The sequence below is a fragment of the Tachyglossus aculeatus genome, chromosome X1 (assembly GCF_015852505.1).
Source record: "Tachyglossus aculeatus isolate mTacAcu1 chromosome X1, mTacAcu1.pri, whole genome shotgun sequence".
Lineage (NCBI taxonomy): Eukaryota > Metazoa > Chordata > Mammalia > Monotremata > Tachyglossidae > Tachyglossus > Tachyglossus aculeatus.
This window is the reverse complement of record NC_052101.1, coordinates 4386963-4404733: the sequence shown is the minus strand read 5'-3', so window position 1 is coordinate 4404733 and position 17771 is coordinate 4386963. Positions and strand designations below refer to the sequence as shown.

Sequence of the window (17771 nt, the reverse complement as noted above, 5' to 3'; positions counted from 1 at the left end):
CTCAGCACTTAGTACTGTGCCTGGTACATAGTTAAGCACTTAAATATCAAAATAATAATAATTATTATTAATAAAGACCATTAAGTGATTAGCTATGGCACTTGAGAAGCAGCACGGTATAGAGGATATAGTCTGGCCCTTGGAAGTCAGAAGGTCATAGGTTCTAATCCTGCCTCCGTCACTTGTTTGCTATGTGACCTTGGGCAAGTCACTTCACTGCTCTGTGCCTCAGTTACCTCATCTGTAAAATGTGAGCCCCAGGTGGGACAACCTGATTACCTTGTAACTACCCCAGTGCTTAGAGCAGTGCCTGGCACATAGTTCATTCATTCATTCAATCGTCTTTATTGAGCGCTTATGGTGTGCAGAGCACTGTACTAAGCGCTTGGAAAATACAAGTCGGCAACATATAGAGACAGTCCCTACCCAACAATGGGCTCACAGTCTAGAAGAGGGAGACAGACAACAAAACAAAATACATAGACAGGTGTTGAAACCGTCAGAATAAATAGTAAGAGCTTAACAAATACCATCATCATTATTATTATTATTTATTAAGTGTTCTCTATGTGTCAAATGCCAGGATGCATTCAAATATAAAAGTTTAGATGCAGTTCCTGTCCCACACTGGGCTCGTGGTTCACGTTGGTGGTAGATAAGCAGCGTGGCTCAGTGGAAAGAGAACGGGCTTTGGAGTCAGAGGTCATGGGTTCAAATCCTGGCTCTGCCAATTGTCAGCTGTCTGACTTTGGGCAAGTCACTTCATTTCTCTGGGCCTCAGTTACCTCATCTGTAAGATGGGGATTAAGACTGTGAGCCCCCCATGGGACAACCTGATCGCCTTGTAATCTCCCCAGCACTTAGAACAGTGCTTTGCACATAGTAAGCACATAATAAATGCCTTTATTATTATTATTATAGTAAGCACTTAATAAATGCCATTATTATTATTATTATAAAGAAGCAGCAGTTTGTGCTTAGAGAAGCAGCGTGGCTCAGTGGAAAGAGCCCGGACTTTGGAGTCAAAGGTCATGGGTTCAAACCCCGGCTCTGCCAATTGTCAGCTGTGTGACTTTGGGCAAGTCACTTAACTTCTTTGTGCCTCAGTTACCTCATCTGTAAAATGGTGATGAAGACTGTGAGCCCCCCGTGGGACAACCTGATCACCTTGTAACCTCCCCAGCACTTTGAACAGTGCTTTGCACATAGTAAGCACTTAATAAATGCCATCATTATTATTATTAGATAGAGACAAGGATAGCCTTGGAACACAAACAACCACCAACTGAGTCGTGAGATAGGCTCGGAGCCGAGCTGATTGCGGGACTGGGGTTTGGCCGGGAGACCCAAAGAGCCATAGCTGCCGGAAGAGAAGTGTTGGGGAGGACAAGTAACATCTGGTCCCACTTGTCAACCCCCATCTTTTCCCCACGCATGGCTAAGATTGTTTCCGGGTTAGATGTACTTCCTGCTCTGGACTGTGATTGGGGCTGAAACACTTGGGGCTCCATTTAATAATAATAATAATGACACATTTATTAAGTGCTTGCTATGTGCAAAGCACTGTTCTCAGCGCTGGAGAGGTTACAAGGTGATCAGGTTCATTCATTCATTCAATCATATTTATTGAGTGCTTACTGTGTGCAGAGCACTGTACTATGCATTTGGGAAGTACAAGTTGGCAACATATAGAGACGGTCCCTACCCAACAATGGGCTCACAGTCTAGAAGGGGGAGACAGGCAACAAAACAAAACGTATTAACAAAATAAAATAAATAGAATAGCAAATATGTACAAGTAAAATAAATAGAGTAATAAATCTGTCCAAACGTATATACAGGTGCTGTGGGGAGGGGAAGGAGGTAGGGCGAGGGGGATGGGGAGGGGGAGTTTTTGCCTGATGCGTAAGTTGACTGGTAGCCACTGGATATTTTTGAGGAGGGGAGTAACATGCCCAGAGCGTTTCTGGTTGTCCCACATGGGGCTCACAGTCTTAATCCCCATTTTACAGTTGAGGTAACTGAGGCCCAGAGAAGTGAAGTGACTTGCCCAAAGCCACACAGCTGGCAATTGGCAGGTCCGGGATTTAAACCCATGACCTCTGACTCCAAAGCCCGGGATCTTTCCCCTGAGCCATGTTGCCTTCAGATGGGCATTGCTACCAGATGGTTTGTGGCCTAAACCAGGGTTGCCATTCTGGTGTGGCCTGGCTTCTCAATCGGTCATTCCTATTTATTGAGTGCTTACTGTGTGCAGAGCTCTGTACTAAGCACTTGGGAGAGTACAATACAACAATAAATGCTGCTTCTTCAGGGTAAAGACCCAGTCTCTCAGTGACTCAGGGAGAGAAGCAAGTTGCCCCTGAGACTTTAAAAACCACAAGTAGTTACTTCAGAAAAGTTATTTTGTGGCTTCCCAAAGCGATGGGAAGAATTAGCAAAGGGCTTAATTAATTAATGATGGCATTTGTTAAGCACTTACTACGTGCAGAGCACTGTTCTAAGTGCTGGGGGGGATACAAGGTGATCAAGTTATCCCACTTGGGGCTCACAGTCTTAATCCCCATTTTACAGATGAGGAAAATGAGGCTCAGAGAAGTTAAGTGACTCGCCCAAGGTCACACAGCAGACATGCGGTGGAGCCAGAATTCAAACACATAACTTCTGACTCCAAAGCCCAGGCTCTTTCCACTGAGCCATGCTGCAGACCCTGTTTGTTACTCAAAATTGCCTCTTTCCTCCCGCCTCTTGGAAGCATCCGCTGCCTCAAACTGCTGCGGGCAGGTGGTTTTTTTTGACGGAGGTCATGGAGTGGAGCGATGGATGGGCCTGTAAGTTGGCCCCTGATCAAACCAGATCTTTCCAGGTGAATTGGATTGGCCTCCGGGCAAGAAAGCTACTATTGATCCCCTTGAGATTCAATTTTAGTCTGCTGGGGCTAGGAGGAGCGTTTCACTAACCTGTCTTGTACAGGTCTTTCCCAGTTAATAAACCAATCAGATCCCATCAGAAATCCTATTGCAAAGCGTAGATTTACTTGGGAGAAAACCACACTCGCTTCACTTTGGAACCCGTGACCTTCTTATCGACTGTTTCGAGCCATGATTTGCTCTTGGGTGCGGCAGATTTTCCTCCAGAGGAAACGCTCGGTAGCTCTGACTTCTACAGACCGGGACACAGTTTCCGAGGTATTTTGATTCCGTTGGATCTCCTGTGAGCATCTTCAGATTCCATTTTTCAGAGGGAATTAAAGGAGTTTAGGTAGATTTCCTCCGGCACAGCGCAAAGGAGCAGTAAATTACTTGGCTGGTTTGGAGGGAGCCAGTCTACCTCCAAGTAAGGGGAAAGGAGTTTGTCAGCACCATTGACACTGACTAGAAAAGCAGCGTGGCTCAGTGGAATGAGCCCAGGCTTGGGAGTCAGAGGTCATGGGTTCTAATTCTGGCTCCGCCACTTAGCTGTGTGACTTTGGGCAAGTCATTTCACTTCTCTGGGCCTCAGTTCCCTCACCTGTAAAATGGGGATTAAGACTGTGAGCCCTCCGTGGCAACCTGATCACCTTGTATCTCCCCCAGCGCTTAGAACAGCGCTTGGCACATAGTAAGTGCTTAACAAATGCCATCATTAATTAATTAATGATACTTGCCTTGGTATGTATCATTCATTCATCCAGTGGTGTTTATTGAGAACCTGCTGTGTGCAGAGCACTGTACTAAGCACCAGGGAGGAATACATTAAAGGATAAATAAGTCCCTGGCCCTCAGGAAGTTCCCATTCTAAAAGGAGGCTGGGGTTGGTTGCATAATAATAATAATTAAAAAGATAATATTTGTTAAGATAATATATCATAAGTATAAGATGAGATAATTATCTTATAATTTGTAAGATAATTTGTTAAGATAAAAAGATAATATTTGTTAAGCACTTATTATTTGCCGAGCCCCCTACTAAGTGCTGGGGTAGATATAAGATAATCAGGTCGGACACATCTCTTCTTGAGCTCACAAAGTAGGAGGGAGGACAGGTATTGAATACCCATTTTACAGATGAGGAAACTGAGGCCCCGGGAAGTGAAGTGACTTGCCCAGGGTCACGCAGCAGACGAGTGACAGAGCTAGGATTAGAACCCAGGACCTCCAGCTCCCAGCTCCAAACTGTCTTCATCATCATCATCATCATCATCATCATCATCAATTGTATTTATTGAGCGCTTACTATGTGCAGAGCACTGTACTAAGCACTTGGGAAGTACAAGTTGGCAACATATAGAGACAGTCCCTACCCAACAGTGGCTCACAGTCTAGAAGGGGGAGACAGAGAACAAAACCAAGCCTATTAACAAAATAAAATAAATAGAATAGATATGTACAAGCAAAATAAATAAATAAATAGAGTAATAAATATGTACAAACATATATACATATATACAGGTGCTGTGGGGAAGGGAAGGAAGTAAGACGGGGGGATGGAGCTCTATGTGCAAAGCACTGTTCTAGGCGCTGGGAAGGTTACAAGGTGATCAGGTTGTCCCACGTGGGGCTCACAGTCTTCATCCCCATTTTACAGATGAGGGAACTGAGGCCCAGAGAAGTTAAGTGACTTGCCCAAAGTCACACAGCTGACACTTGACGGAGCTGGGATTTGACTCCCAAGCCCGGGCTCCTTCCACTGAGCCACGCTGCTTCTCATCCGTGAACTCTTTTAACTGGATCTTTAATTCCTTCCTCCAGGGATTGTCAGACTCCCCCAGCTGCTCTTATCCATCTTTCATTTTGCTCGCCAGAAAGCCCAGCCTTCAAACAGCTTGAAATTACATATTTTAATATTGCAACTCAAACTGCCAGCAAATTCTAGTCGCTCAAATAATATTTCTACATAGATTGCACGATGATGATGATGATATTTGTTAAGTGCTTCCTATGTGCCAAGCACTGTACTAAGCGCTGGGTGGATTATATATAAGCATGGAAAAATATTTAGTGGGCATACACTTCTTTAAGTTATAACGCTATGAGGAAAAATAGACAAAATTTGTGTTTGTAAATGGTAGAATCCTTGCCTTTCTGTAAAAATGATAGCAAATGTATTTTTGGGTACACGTTGTCATCTGTTAAAGGTGATTTGGCATAAATTTCTCTCCTACTTAGTCTGTGAGCCCCATGTGGGACAGGGGCCGCGTCTGAGCTTGATTAGCTTGTAACTCAGCCAATGCTCAGAACAGTGATTGACACCTAGTAATTACTGAACAAATACCTTACTTAAATAACAAAATTAAAAAAAGATATATTGATATTTCAGTTTCATGATTTTTCATACTGCTTTTCATCTGGCTGTAGAAGTTTTAATTCTTGGTTGCGGTTATCAGTGGTTATTACACAGCTGTGGTGAGGCAAAATGGACTCATTGGCATTCCCGAGGTATTTCTATGCCACTTCGAACACCTGTATTTTACCGTTCGTTAATCTTGATGAATCAACTCCATTGATTATCATCTGATGAATCTCTTGAAGAGGAAAGAAAACGTCACCACGAGCCATTTGCTTTCCACTGTAAAATTACACGGTGTGAAAAAACAACAAACTCTTCCTGAAGTCTTCGAACCGGAAAATCCACTTTGATCCGATTTCCGTCCTAGCTTCTTAAAATCTCTTTTGATGGCAGACCCTGGCTTTGTCAGAGCAAAGTCTATAATAACAATAATAATAATAACTGTAGTATCTGTTAAGCGCTGACTATGTGCCAAGCACTGTAATAAACACTGGGATCGATTCAAGATAATCATTCATTCATTCAATTGTATTTATTGAGCGCTTACTGTGTGCAGAGCACTGTACTAATGCTTGGAAAGTACAATTCGGCAACAAATAGAGACAATCCCTTCCCAACAAACAGCATGGTGTAGTGGAGAGGTCCCACCTGGGACTTACAGTCCAAGTAAGTCTCCCCCTTTTAGACTGTGAGCCCACTGTTGGGTAGGGACTGTCTCTATATGTTGCCAATTTGTACTTCCCAAGCGCTTAGTACAGTGCTCTGCACATAGTAAGTGCTTAATAAATATGATTGATTGATGATGAAGTAGGAGAGAGAACAAGTATTGAATCCCCATTTTGCAGATGAGGGAACTGAGGCACAGAGAAGTGAGATCCATGATCACATAGCACTTAGAACAGTGCTTTGCACATAGTAAGCGCTTAATAAATGCCATCATTATATTATAGCAGATACTTGGCAGAGCCAGGATTAGAACCCAGCTCTTCTGATTCCCAGGCCAAGTAGCTTCACAAAGCTCAGTTGCATCTGCAGAGTCCAGGCTCATGTTCTGAAGACATTTATTTGTACGGGGCAAAGCCGATTGCAAGCTCCATTTTAATTTTAGTAGGGTTTCTTGCTTCCCGAATGGGAATCATGCTTTTTTTAAAAACAACGACCAAAGCCACGCTGCCATGGGAATCTTCCCCAGCAGGACAGGTCGTGTGGCCTGGTGGAAAGAGCTCTGGAAGTCAGTAGATCCAAGTCACCGTCTTCTAGCCTCAGCTCTGTCACTGGCCTGCTGGGTAACCCGGGGCAACTCACCCCGTCTCTGATCCTCAGTTCCCTCATCTGTAAAATGGGAATTACCTTCTCTCCCTCTTTCTTAGACTGTATTCCCCATGGGAGGCGGAAAGTGACTCTGGTCAGAATATCGTGGCTCTTCACCGGTGCATAGTACCTAATAATTCCCCTGGCCTGGAATGCCCTCCCTCCACACAACCGCCAAGCTAGCTCTCTTCCTCCCTTCAAAGCCCTACTGAGAGCTCACCTCCTCCAAGAGGCCTTCCCAGACTGAGCCCCCTTTTTCCTCTCCTCCTCCCCATCTCCCCCGCCCTACCTCCTTCGCCTCCCCACAGCACCTGTATATATGTTTGAACAGATTTATTACTCTATCATTTTACTTATACATATTCACTATTCTATTTATTTTGTTAACGATGTGCATTTAGCTTTAATTCTATTTGTTCTGACAACTTGACACATTTAGCTTTAATTCTCTTTGTTCTGACAACTTGACACCTGTCCACATGTTTAGTTTTGTTGTCCGTCTCCCTCTTCTAGATTGTGAGCCCGTTGTTGGGTAGGGACTTTATATGTGCCAACTTGTACTTCCCAAGCACTTAGTACGGTGCTCTGCACAAAGTAAGTGCTCAATAAATATGATCAAATGAATGAATTAATAATAAATACCATAATTATTCTAATTTTAAGACTGCCTGATTGATAGATGCCTGGTCAGACGTTTCCTCCCATGACTTTTCTTTGTCCAGTTCAGGCCCTTCTGCTTGAAAGGACAGAAGTCTTCCTGTCTAATCAGGACCCTCCTGATTAGGGGGTGATCAGAAATCAATCTTCGCCGCATCACTTTCCAAAAGAGACCATCTCTGATTGGAAGCTTGCTTATTCATTCATTCAATTGTATTTATTGAGCGCTTGCTGTGTGCAGAGCACTGTACTAAGCACTTGGGAAGTATAAGTTGGCAGCATATAGAGACGGTCCCTACCCAACAAAGGGCTCATAATGTTAATGTTAATGATATGAAGGTGGTGGATAATTTGACATTCTATAATATGGACAGGAGAAAACTGGCTTGGGAAGTTGCTTCCTCAGAAGTCAGAGCTCAGGCAGTGGTCTTTGTATTTTGGCCGTTTCGCTTTGAAGCCTCTCCTCCAAAAAGCAGCATTGATCAATTAATGAAATATGTTGTCAACTTTAGTTTTCAGCTCTAAAAATATGCTTAAAATGTTACTGATCTTTTTATAGAAGACAAAACTACCACTGAAGTCAAACCAAGCGTAGAAGAAAAATAAGATAAACCCACCGGGCCAAGAACAGCAACCAGAAGACAAAGGAAGGCAAAGTTACATTAGCATCACGTTTTGAGGCAGAGGTAAGTCTTTAATTATGGAAACTTTGGAGTCAAACGTTTGGTTTGATTAGAGCACTGTTGGATTTATAATTAAATACAATTGCTTTATGATGCTATAAAATGCTTTATAGGAACAAATCCTTCCCACCTCATTCGATCAATCATTCAACCATATTGATTGGGTGTTTTCTGTGTGTGGAGCACTCTAATACGCTCTTGGGAGAATATGCTATAACAGAGTTGGTAGACGCGTTCCCTGCCCACAACGAGCTTGCAGTCTAATAGAGATGGTTGAGGGAAAATAACCTGTGGGTTATTATTATTATATAATAACTGGGAGAGACCAAGCTACTTTTCCAATTTCAGTGTCTACTCTAAGCAATAGAGCCCTGGTGCTTTGCAGATGCGAAATTTCATTTGCAAAAGGAAGAGAGCAGAACTTTCAAGCCAGTCAATCACTCAATCGGTAGTATTTATCGAGCACCGCAGTAAGCACTCGGAAGAGTACAGTGGAGTTAACAGCCATGATCCCTGCCTTCAAGATGTTTACAGTCTAATGGGGGAAACAGATGATGCGGTTGAAGCCCCTTCCTTCCTCTCCCCCTCGTCCCCCTCTCCATCCCCCCATCTTACCTCCTTCCCTTCCCCACAGCACCTGTATATATGTATATATGTTTGTACACATTTATTACTCTATTTATTTATTTATTTATTTTACTTGTACATATCTATTCTATTTAATTTATTTTGTTAGTATGTTTGGTTTTGTTCTCCGTCTCCCCCTTTTAGACTGTGAGCCCACTGTGGGGTAGGGACTGTCTATATATGTTGCCAACTTGTACTTCCCAAGAGCTTAGTACAGTGCTCTGCACACAGTAGGCGCTCAATAAATACGATTGATTGATTGATTGATGATGCAGTAATTTCCAGATAGGAGGAAGAAGGATGTGTGGGTTAGTGAGTGCTTGTATTCTGAACAACAGTGATAGCTAAGTGATGTGGTTGTTAAGAGGAAGCCACTCCGGGGAGAGGAGGTAGAAATCGGGGAAGACTCGGGAACAGCTATGTTTTCTCTCTTCTGTGATTAAGCAACATAATATAATAATAATAACAATGGCATGTATCAAGCGCTTACTATGTGCCAAGCACTGTTCCAAGCGCTGGGGAGGTTACATAATAATAATAATAATGATGGCATTTATTAAGCACTTACTATGTGCAAAGCACTGTTCTAAGCGCTGGGGAGGATACAAGGTGATCAGGTTGTCCCATGGAGGGCTCACAGTCTTAATCCCCATTTTACGGATGAGGTAACTGAGGCCCAGAGGAGTGAAGTGACTTGCCCAAAGTCACACTGCTGACAATTGGCGGAGCTGGGATTTGAACCTGTGACCTCTGACTCCAAAGCCCGGGCTCTTTCCACCGAGCCACGCTGCTTCTCATTAAGACTATGAGCCCCAAGTGGGACAAGGACCGTATTCATTCATCCATGCCATCGCATTTATTCACTCAATTCATTCATTCAGTCGCATTTATTGAGTGCTTATTGTGTGCAGAGCACTGTAGTAAGCGCTCGGAAGGTACAATTTGGCAACAGATAGAGACAATCAATCTGTTGCCAGATTGTACCTTCCGAGTGCTTACTACATGGTGATCAGGTTGTCCCATGGGTGGCTCACAGTCTTAATCCCCGTTCTACAGATGAGGGAACTGAGGCCCAGAGAAGTTAAGTGACTTGCCCAAAGTCACACAGCTGACAAGTGGCGGAGCCGGGATTTGAACCCAAGACCTCAGGCTCCAAAGCCCGGGCTCTTTCCACCTAGCCACACTGCTCCTCAACATCTCCATCTTGGGTTGTTATTAATGAGACGACTCTGCTTTAACTACTTACCAACGTCCGTCATCATCAATAATATTTACTGAGCACATACTGCATGGAGAGCTCTGTACTAAGTACTTAGGAAACTATGATACGATAATTGAGGTATTTGTTAAGCATTCACTACGTGCCAAACACTGTACCATAAGAGAAGCAGCATGGCTCAGTGGACAGAGCTTGGGCTTGGGAGTCACAGGTCATGGGTTTGAATTCCGCCTCCCCCACATGTCTGCTGTGTGACCTTGGGCAAGTCACTTCACTTCTCCGTGCCTCAGTTCCCTCATCTGTAAAATGGGGATTAAGACTGTAAGCCCCACATGGGACAACCTCATCTCCTTGTATTCCCCCCAGCGCTTAGAACAGTGCTTTGCACATAGTAAGCGCTTAACAAATACCAACATTATTATTATTATTATTATCCCATCTGGGGCTCTCGGTCTAAGTAGGAGGAAGAACAGGAATTGGATTCTCATTTTGCAGATGAAGGAACTGAGACACAGAGCAATCAATCAATCAGTCGTATTTATTGAGTGCTTACTGTGTGCAGAGCACTGTACTAAGCGCTTGGGAAGTACAAGTCGGCAACATATAGAGACAGTCCCTACCCAACAGTGGGCTCACAGTCTAGAAGGGGGAGACAGAGAACAAAACCAAACATATTAACAAAATAAAATAAATAGAATAGATATGTACAAGTAAAATACATAAATAAATAAATAGAGTAATAAATATGTACAAACATATATGCATATATACAGGTACTGTGGGGAAGAGAAGGAGGTAAGATGGGGAAGATGGAGAGGGGGACGAGGGGGAGAGGAAGGAAGGGGCTCAGTCTGGGAAGGCCTCCTGGAGGAGGTGAGCTCTCAGTAGGGCCTTGAAGGGAGGAAGAGAGCTAGATTGGCGGATAGGCAGAGGGAGGCCATTCCAGGCCCGGGGGAGGATGTAGGCCGGGGGTCGATGGCGGGACAGGCAAGAACGAGGCTCGGTGAGGAAATTAGCGGCGGAGGAGCGGAGGGTGCGGGCTGGGCTGGAGAAGGAGAGAAGGGAGGGGAGGTAGGAGAGGGCGAGGGGATGGATGGATGGACAGCCTTGAAGCCCAGGGTGAGGAGTTTCTGCCTGATACGCAGATTGATTGGGAGCCACTGGAGATTTTTGAGGAGCAAGTGAAGTGACTTGCCCAAAGTCACTCAGCCGATGAGTGGTGGATCCGATTTGAGGACCCAGGTCCTCTAACTTCTGGGTCTTTGACCTTTTTGCCAGGACGTGATGCTTCTCAACTGAACAGCAGCCCTAGCTTGGTTCCATCAGGATCTAGCACTTCTAGACTGTGAGCCCACTGTTGGGTAGGGACCGTCTCTATATGTTGCCAACTTGTACTTCCCAAGCGGTTAGTACAGTGCTCTGCACACAGTAAGCACTCAATAAATATGGTTGATTGATTGATAACACGTTTTGGGAATAGGAACACTGTAGGTAAAATTCATCTCTGCTTTCCTGACTTGGACTTAACTTTTGATTTAGCCAACGGTCCTTGAGTAAGTCAGTAGCCACATGGTTTTTCTCAATATTCTGCCAACCCACTCCGAGGCAGGAGGACAGATCGGATGAACTTGGCAGGGCCTGCCAGTCTGGGAAAATGAGCAACTCACTGCTTTTGAGAAGCAGTGTGGCTCAGTAGAAAGAGCCCGGGCTTTGGAGTCAGAGGTCATATGGGTTCAAATCCCGGCTCCTCCAATTGTCAGCTGTGTGACTTTGGGCAGTCACTTAACTTCTCTGAGCCTCAGTTACCTCATCTGTCAAATGGGGATGAAGACTGTGAGCCCCCCATGGGACAACCTGATCACCTTGTAACCTCCCCAGTGCTTAGAACAGGGCTTTGCACATAGTAAGTGCTTAGTAAATGCCATTATTATTATTATTATTATTATGAAAGCAGGGCAGCCTATTTAATTGGTTTTAAATGATGAGAAGCTCATGGGATCAATCAATCAATCAATCGTATTTATTGAGCACTTACTGTGTGCAGAGCACTGTACTAAGCACTTGGGAAGTACAGGTTGTCAACATATAGGGACGGTCCCTACCCAACAGTGGGCTCACAGTCTAGAAGACTTCTCAAGGGATGCAGAGAAGCAGTGTGGCTCAGTGGAAAGAGCCTGGGCTTTGGAGTCAGACGTCATGGGTTCGAATCCCAACTCTGCCACATGTCTGCTGTGTGACCCTGGGCAAGTCACTTCACTTCTCTGAGCCTCAGTGACCTCATCTGTAAAATGGGGATGAAGACTGTGAGCCCCACGTGGGACAACCTGATCACCTTGTATCCCCTCCAGCGCTTAGAACAGTGCTTTGCACATAGTAAGCGCTTAACAAATGCCATCATCATCATTATTATGTTAAGGTAGTGGCTATGGAGTAATGGTGGTGGTGGTGGGTTTAATATGGTTAAAATGAGAGAAAATCAGATTGATCTCTTTATCGGCTAGGGATACATTTTGAAGGAATGCTCCCAAAGTGTATGTCCCCATCCATTGACCATATGGGGAGGAATATCAACCAGCAGACCCTCAGAAGCAGTGTGCCCTAGTGGAAAAAGCCCAGGCCTGGGATTCAGAGGACCTGGGTTCCAATCCTGGCTCAGCCACTCGTCTGCTGCGTGATCGTGAGCGAGTCTCAACTCCTCTGCGGCTGTTTCCTCATCTCTGAAAATGGGGATTCAATTTTACTTCTCCCTCCTCCTTAGTGTGCACCCCAGGTGGGGCAGAGATTGTGTCTGATCTGAGAATCAGCGTGGCTCGGTGGAAAGAGCATGGGCTTTGGAGTCAGAGGTCATGGGTTCAAATCCCTGCTCCGCCACATGTCAGCCGTGTGACTTTGGGTCAGTCACTTCACTTCTCTGTGCCTCAGTTACCTCATCTGTAAAATGGGGATTAAGACTGTGAGCTCCTCATGGGACAAACTGATCACCTTGCAACCTCCCCAGTGCTTAGAACAGTGCTTTGCACATAGTAAGCACTTAATAAATGCCACTATTATTATTATTATTTTTTTATCCTCTTGTATCTACCCAATACTGTACTTAGCAGAGGGTAAACACCTGACAAATGTCAGTGTTAATATTATTAGCTCCCTTCCATCATCCTGTGGCAGCAGCTTGGCCATGTAGCTAGAGCCCAGGCCTGCGAGTCAGAAGGACCTGGGTTCTAATTCCGGCTCTGCCACTTGTCTGCTGGGTGACCTTGTGCAAGTCACTTCACTTCTCTGGGCCTCAGTTACCGCATCTGTAAAACAGGGATTAAGACTGTGAACCCTAAGTGAGACAGGGACTGCGTTCAACCTGATTATCTTATATCTGCCCCAGATACCAGTTTGAGCCAGTACAAATTCCAGTTAGTCAGTAGGCTGCATGGATGTTGATGGAATAGCCAGGGATGTGGTTGTTTGTGCAGGACCTGAAGAACTAGCAGTATGGCTCAGTGGAAAGAGCCCGGGCTTTGGAGTCAGAGGTCATGGGTTCAAATCCCGGCTCTGCCACTTGTCAGCTGTGTGACTTTGGGCAAGTCACTTCACTTCTCTGGGCTTCAGTTAGCTCATCTGTAAAATGGGGATTAAGACTGTGAGCACCCTGTGGGACACCCTGATCACCTTGTAACCTCCCCAGTGCTTAGAACAGTGCTTTGCACATAGTAAGCGCTTAATAAAGTGCTATCATTAACTGTGCTCTGCACACAGTAAGCGCTCAATAAATATGATTGATTGATTGATCGTTTCCCCTGATGCCCCTTCTAGACTGTGAGCCCGTTGCTGGGTAGGAACTGTCTCTATATGTTGCCAACTTGTACTTACTCAGTCCCAATTTTCTCTACCACCATGGCTTTGGTCTCCTGTGTGGACATTTCACCGTTTGGATTTGAAGATTCGGGTGAGAGAGAGACACGGAGTGGGATTTCAGCGCTGATGGATAGTTCTGCCACTTTCATTCATTCATTCATTCAGTCAATCGTATTTATTGAGCGCTTACTGTGTGTAGAGCACTGTACTAAGTGCTTGGGAAGTACAAGTCGGCAACATATAGAGACGGTCCCTACCCAACAACGGGCTCACAGTCTAGAAGGGGGAGACAGACGACGAAACAAAACACGTGGACAGGTGTCAAGTTGTCAGAACAGCTAAATGCACATCGTTAACAAAATAAATAGAATAGTAAATATGTACAAGTAAAATAAATAGAGTAATCAATCTATACAAACATAGATACGGGTGCTGAGGAGAGGGGAAGGAGGTAATAATAATAATAATAATAATAATGATAATAATGGCATTTATTAAGCACTTACTATGTGCAAGGCACTGTTCTAAGTGCTGGGGAGGTTACAAGGCGATCAGGTTGTCCCTCAGGGGGGCTCCCAGTCTTAATCCCCATTTTACAGATGAGGTAACTGAGGCCCAGAGAAGTTAAGTGACTTGCCCAAAGTCACGCAGCTGACAAGTGGCGGAGCCAGGATTTGAACCCATGACCTCTGACTCCAAAGCCCAGGCTCTTTCCACCGAGCCACGTTGCTCGTGGCAGGGCAGGGGGGATGGACCTCTCTGACAGCGTTCCCCTCTCCTTGGCTCCAAGCCACAGAGAAGCACGGCCAGTAAGTTAGCTGGCTTTTTTAGGTGGCCCAGGGCACAGTCACCTCTCAGGACCACCCATCTCCAGAATTCCCATAATAATATTAAGACCTGTGCAATTTGGGTGCTTACTGTGTGCTCGGCTCTGTGCTAAAATCGGAGGTAGATGAAAGATGAGGTAACCGAGGCACATTAAAGTAAAGCGATTTGCCCAAGGTCACACAGCAGACAACGCAGCGTGGCTCAGTGGAGAGAGCCCGGGCTTTGGAGTCGGAGCTCATGGGTTCAAATCCCGGCTCCGCCAGTTATCAGCTGGGTGACTTTGGGCAAGTCACTTAACTTCTCTGTGCCTCAGTTACCTCATCTGTTAAATGAGGATTAAGACTGTGAGCCCTCCGGGGGACAACCTGATCACCTTGTAACCTCCCCAGGGCTTAGAGCAGTGCTTTGCACATAGTAAGTGCTTAATAAATGCCAACATTATTATTATTGAACTGCCCACCCCAACCATCCTGATTCTCATTTTAGCCCAGCTAGGCCACAAAGAAGCCATTTGGCTCAATGGAAAGAGCCTGGGCTTTGGAGTCAGAGCTCATGGGTTCAAATCCCCGCTCCTCCGGTTGTCAGCTGTGTGACTTTGGGCAAATCACTTAACTTCTCTGGGCCTCAGTTCCCTCATCTGTAAAATGGGGATGAAGACTATGAGCCCTCCGTGGGACAACCTGATCACCTTGTAACCTCCCCAGCGCTCAGAACAGTGCTTTGCACATAGTAAGCGCTTAACAAATACCATCATTATTAAGTGTCGGGGCCGGGATTAGAACCCATGACCTTCTGACCCCCAGGCCTGTGCTCTATCCACTATGCTACGCTGCAAGGAGACCAGAGAGGTTAATGATTTGACCCAGGTCACCCAGCAGGCAAGCGGCCGAGCTGGGATCAGAAGCCAGATTTCCCAACTCCCAGGCTGGTGCCGTTTCCCCCAGCCCTCCGGTAGCTCAACATCCTCCGTGGTCATCTTCATCCTCATCCTCCATCTGGAAAATGGGGATGAAGACTGTGAGCCCCCCGTGGGACAACCTGATCACCTTGTAACCTCCCCAGCACTTAGAACAGTGCTTTGCACATAGTAAGCACTTAATAAATGCCATTATTATTATTATTATTATTATTATTATTATTATTATTATTATCCCTCCACCGGCCTAGCTTTGCCCTGGGCCAGGCTGTCTCTGGGCCCCCACGGCTGGGTCCTGTGAGAGTCCCAGGTGGGAGGAACCTCTACAGCTCACAGTAGTAGCCCACCAGAATTTTTGCCGATGAGGATGGGGGAATCCCCCCAAATATTCCAAGACTTCCGGAAGGAAGGTCTGTTCAGGGAAAGGTGTGCTACTCTAAGCTCCCTCTAGACTCTAAAATCCTTGTGGGAAGGGAACGTAGCTATCAGCTCCGTAATTTCTTTATCGGAGCTGCAATTTAGAGCTGTAATTATTACAGCTGTAATTAGAGCTGTAGCAGCTGTAGAGCTGCTATTTATTTCTATTAATGTCTGTCTCCCATCATCATCATCATCAATCGTATTTATTGAGCGCTTACTATGTGCAGGGCACATACTGTACAGGGACTGTACTGTCCCATCAAGACTGGAAGCTCACTGTGGGCAGGGAATGCGTCTATTGAAGCAGCGTGGCTCAGTGGAAAGAGCCTGGGCTTTGCAGTCAGAGGTCATGGGTTCAAATCCCGGCTCCGCCAACTGTCTGCTGTGTGACTTTGGGCAAGTCACTTAACCTCTCTGTGCCTCAGGTGCCTCATTTGTAAAATGGGTATTAAAACTGTGAGGCCTCCCATGGGACAACCTGATCACCTTGTAACAGTGCTTTGCACATAGTGAGCGCTTAACAAATACCATTATTATTATTATTATTATTGTTTTGCTTTATTGTACTCTCCCGAGCACTCAGTACAGTGCTCTGCACACAGTAAGCTCTCAATAAATATGACTGATTGACTGTCTACCACCTCTGTTGTATTGGACTCTCCCAGGTGCTTACTACAGTGCTCTGCACACAGCAAGGACTCAATAAATATCACAGATTGATCAACTGTGAATTATTTCAACAGATGACTATGCTCTAAATTGCAAACTCCCCGAGGGCAGGAATCATGTGTTGTAACTTTATCGTGTGCTCCCAAATGATCAGCTTGGCGGGAACTCGATAAGTGCTGTCGGTTGATTAAGCGATCGATTGATCTTGGGATCAGTACAGATTATCCAAAACCCAAAAGCTGCTAGAGTAGGAGCTGGCAAAAAGCAAACCGAGCAAACTTTGGGCTGTTCTAACCCCGGAAAAGAAATGAATGATAATTAAGCAATTCTGACTCTCTGACATTAATTTCTTCTTCTCTTTGTAGGCCTTGGAAGTAGGAAGGTGATTTAAGAGACATCATCTTTACTTCAGGGAGTTAGTTGCCATCTAACCAGCAGAAATGCTACCCCGTAGAGGTATAGATAATAAAAATTGCCTATCCTAATGTGTGACAACCCTCAGCATTTGATGAGAGATTTTGCGGTGATTCCTCTCTCGTGATTTGGAAGGCGACCAGATCTTGGGAGCTGGGAGGGTCGCAGTGGTAATGGAAGGTCTTCGAAAGGAATGGAACAGAGGGAAGAAAGGGAAAAGGAAGAGTGGAATGGAAGAATAGGCACAAGGGGAGAATAAGGAAGAGGGGGAAAGAGGGAGCGGGAAGTGGGAGGATGGAGGGGGAGATGCATAAAAAGAAAAGGAGAAAGGGGAAAATAGGATAGGTGGGAGATGGGAAGCAGTTTGGTGCAGTGGAAAAAAACGCGGGCCTGGAAATTTGGGGACCTAGGTTCTAATGCCGCTTCTGCCACTTGCTTGCTGTGCGACCTTGGGCAAGTCACTTGACTTTACTGTTCCTCAGTTTCCTCAACTGTAAAATGGGGATTCAACACCTATTCACCCCACTGTTTAGACTGTGAGCCCCATGTGGGACAGAGACTCAGTCCAACCTGATTAACTTGTATCTACCCCAGCGTTTAGAACAGTGCTTGACACATAAGAAGCACTTCACAAATAACTTTCAAATAAATAAAAAAGATGGGGAGAATCACTTCTTTCTCTGTCCACCTACTGAGTTGATCCTCTTCATCCCTGTCATGCATATATATGCTGGACCAGGTTCAAACAAATCTACTGGCACTAAGTGGAAGCACCTCCTTCTCTCTCCTCCTCCCTTCCCCTCCTTCTTCTCTCCCTCCTCCTTCTCCTTCCCCCTTTCTCCTCACTCTCTTACCCCTCCTTTTCCCCTTCCCTTCCTTCTCCTCCCCCTCCTCCTCTTTATTCTCTTCCCCT

The 17771-nt window shown here is 45.3% G+C and overlaps 1 protein-coding gene across 1 annotated transcript in view; it reads left to right on the top strand.

Annotated features, from left to right (window-relative positions):
• Nucleotides 1-16958, top strand: part of DCDC2C (doublecortin domain containing 2C) — a 116082-nt gene extending 99124 nt beyond the window's left edge. Inside the window, exons 11-12 of the mRNA XM_038740249.1 lie at nt 7796-7922; nt 16810-16958. Coding sequence (XP_038596177.1) covers nt 7796-7842 — 47 coding nt within the window. The 3' untranslated portion in view covers nt 7843-7922; nt 16810-16958. The remainder of the gene's footprint in view (nt 1-7795; nt 7923-16809) is intronic.
• Nucleotides 16959-17771: the final 813 nt, after the last annotated feature.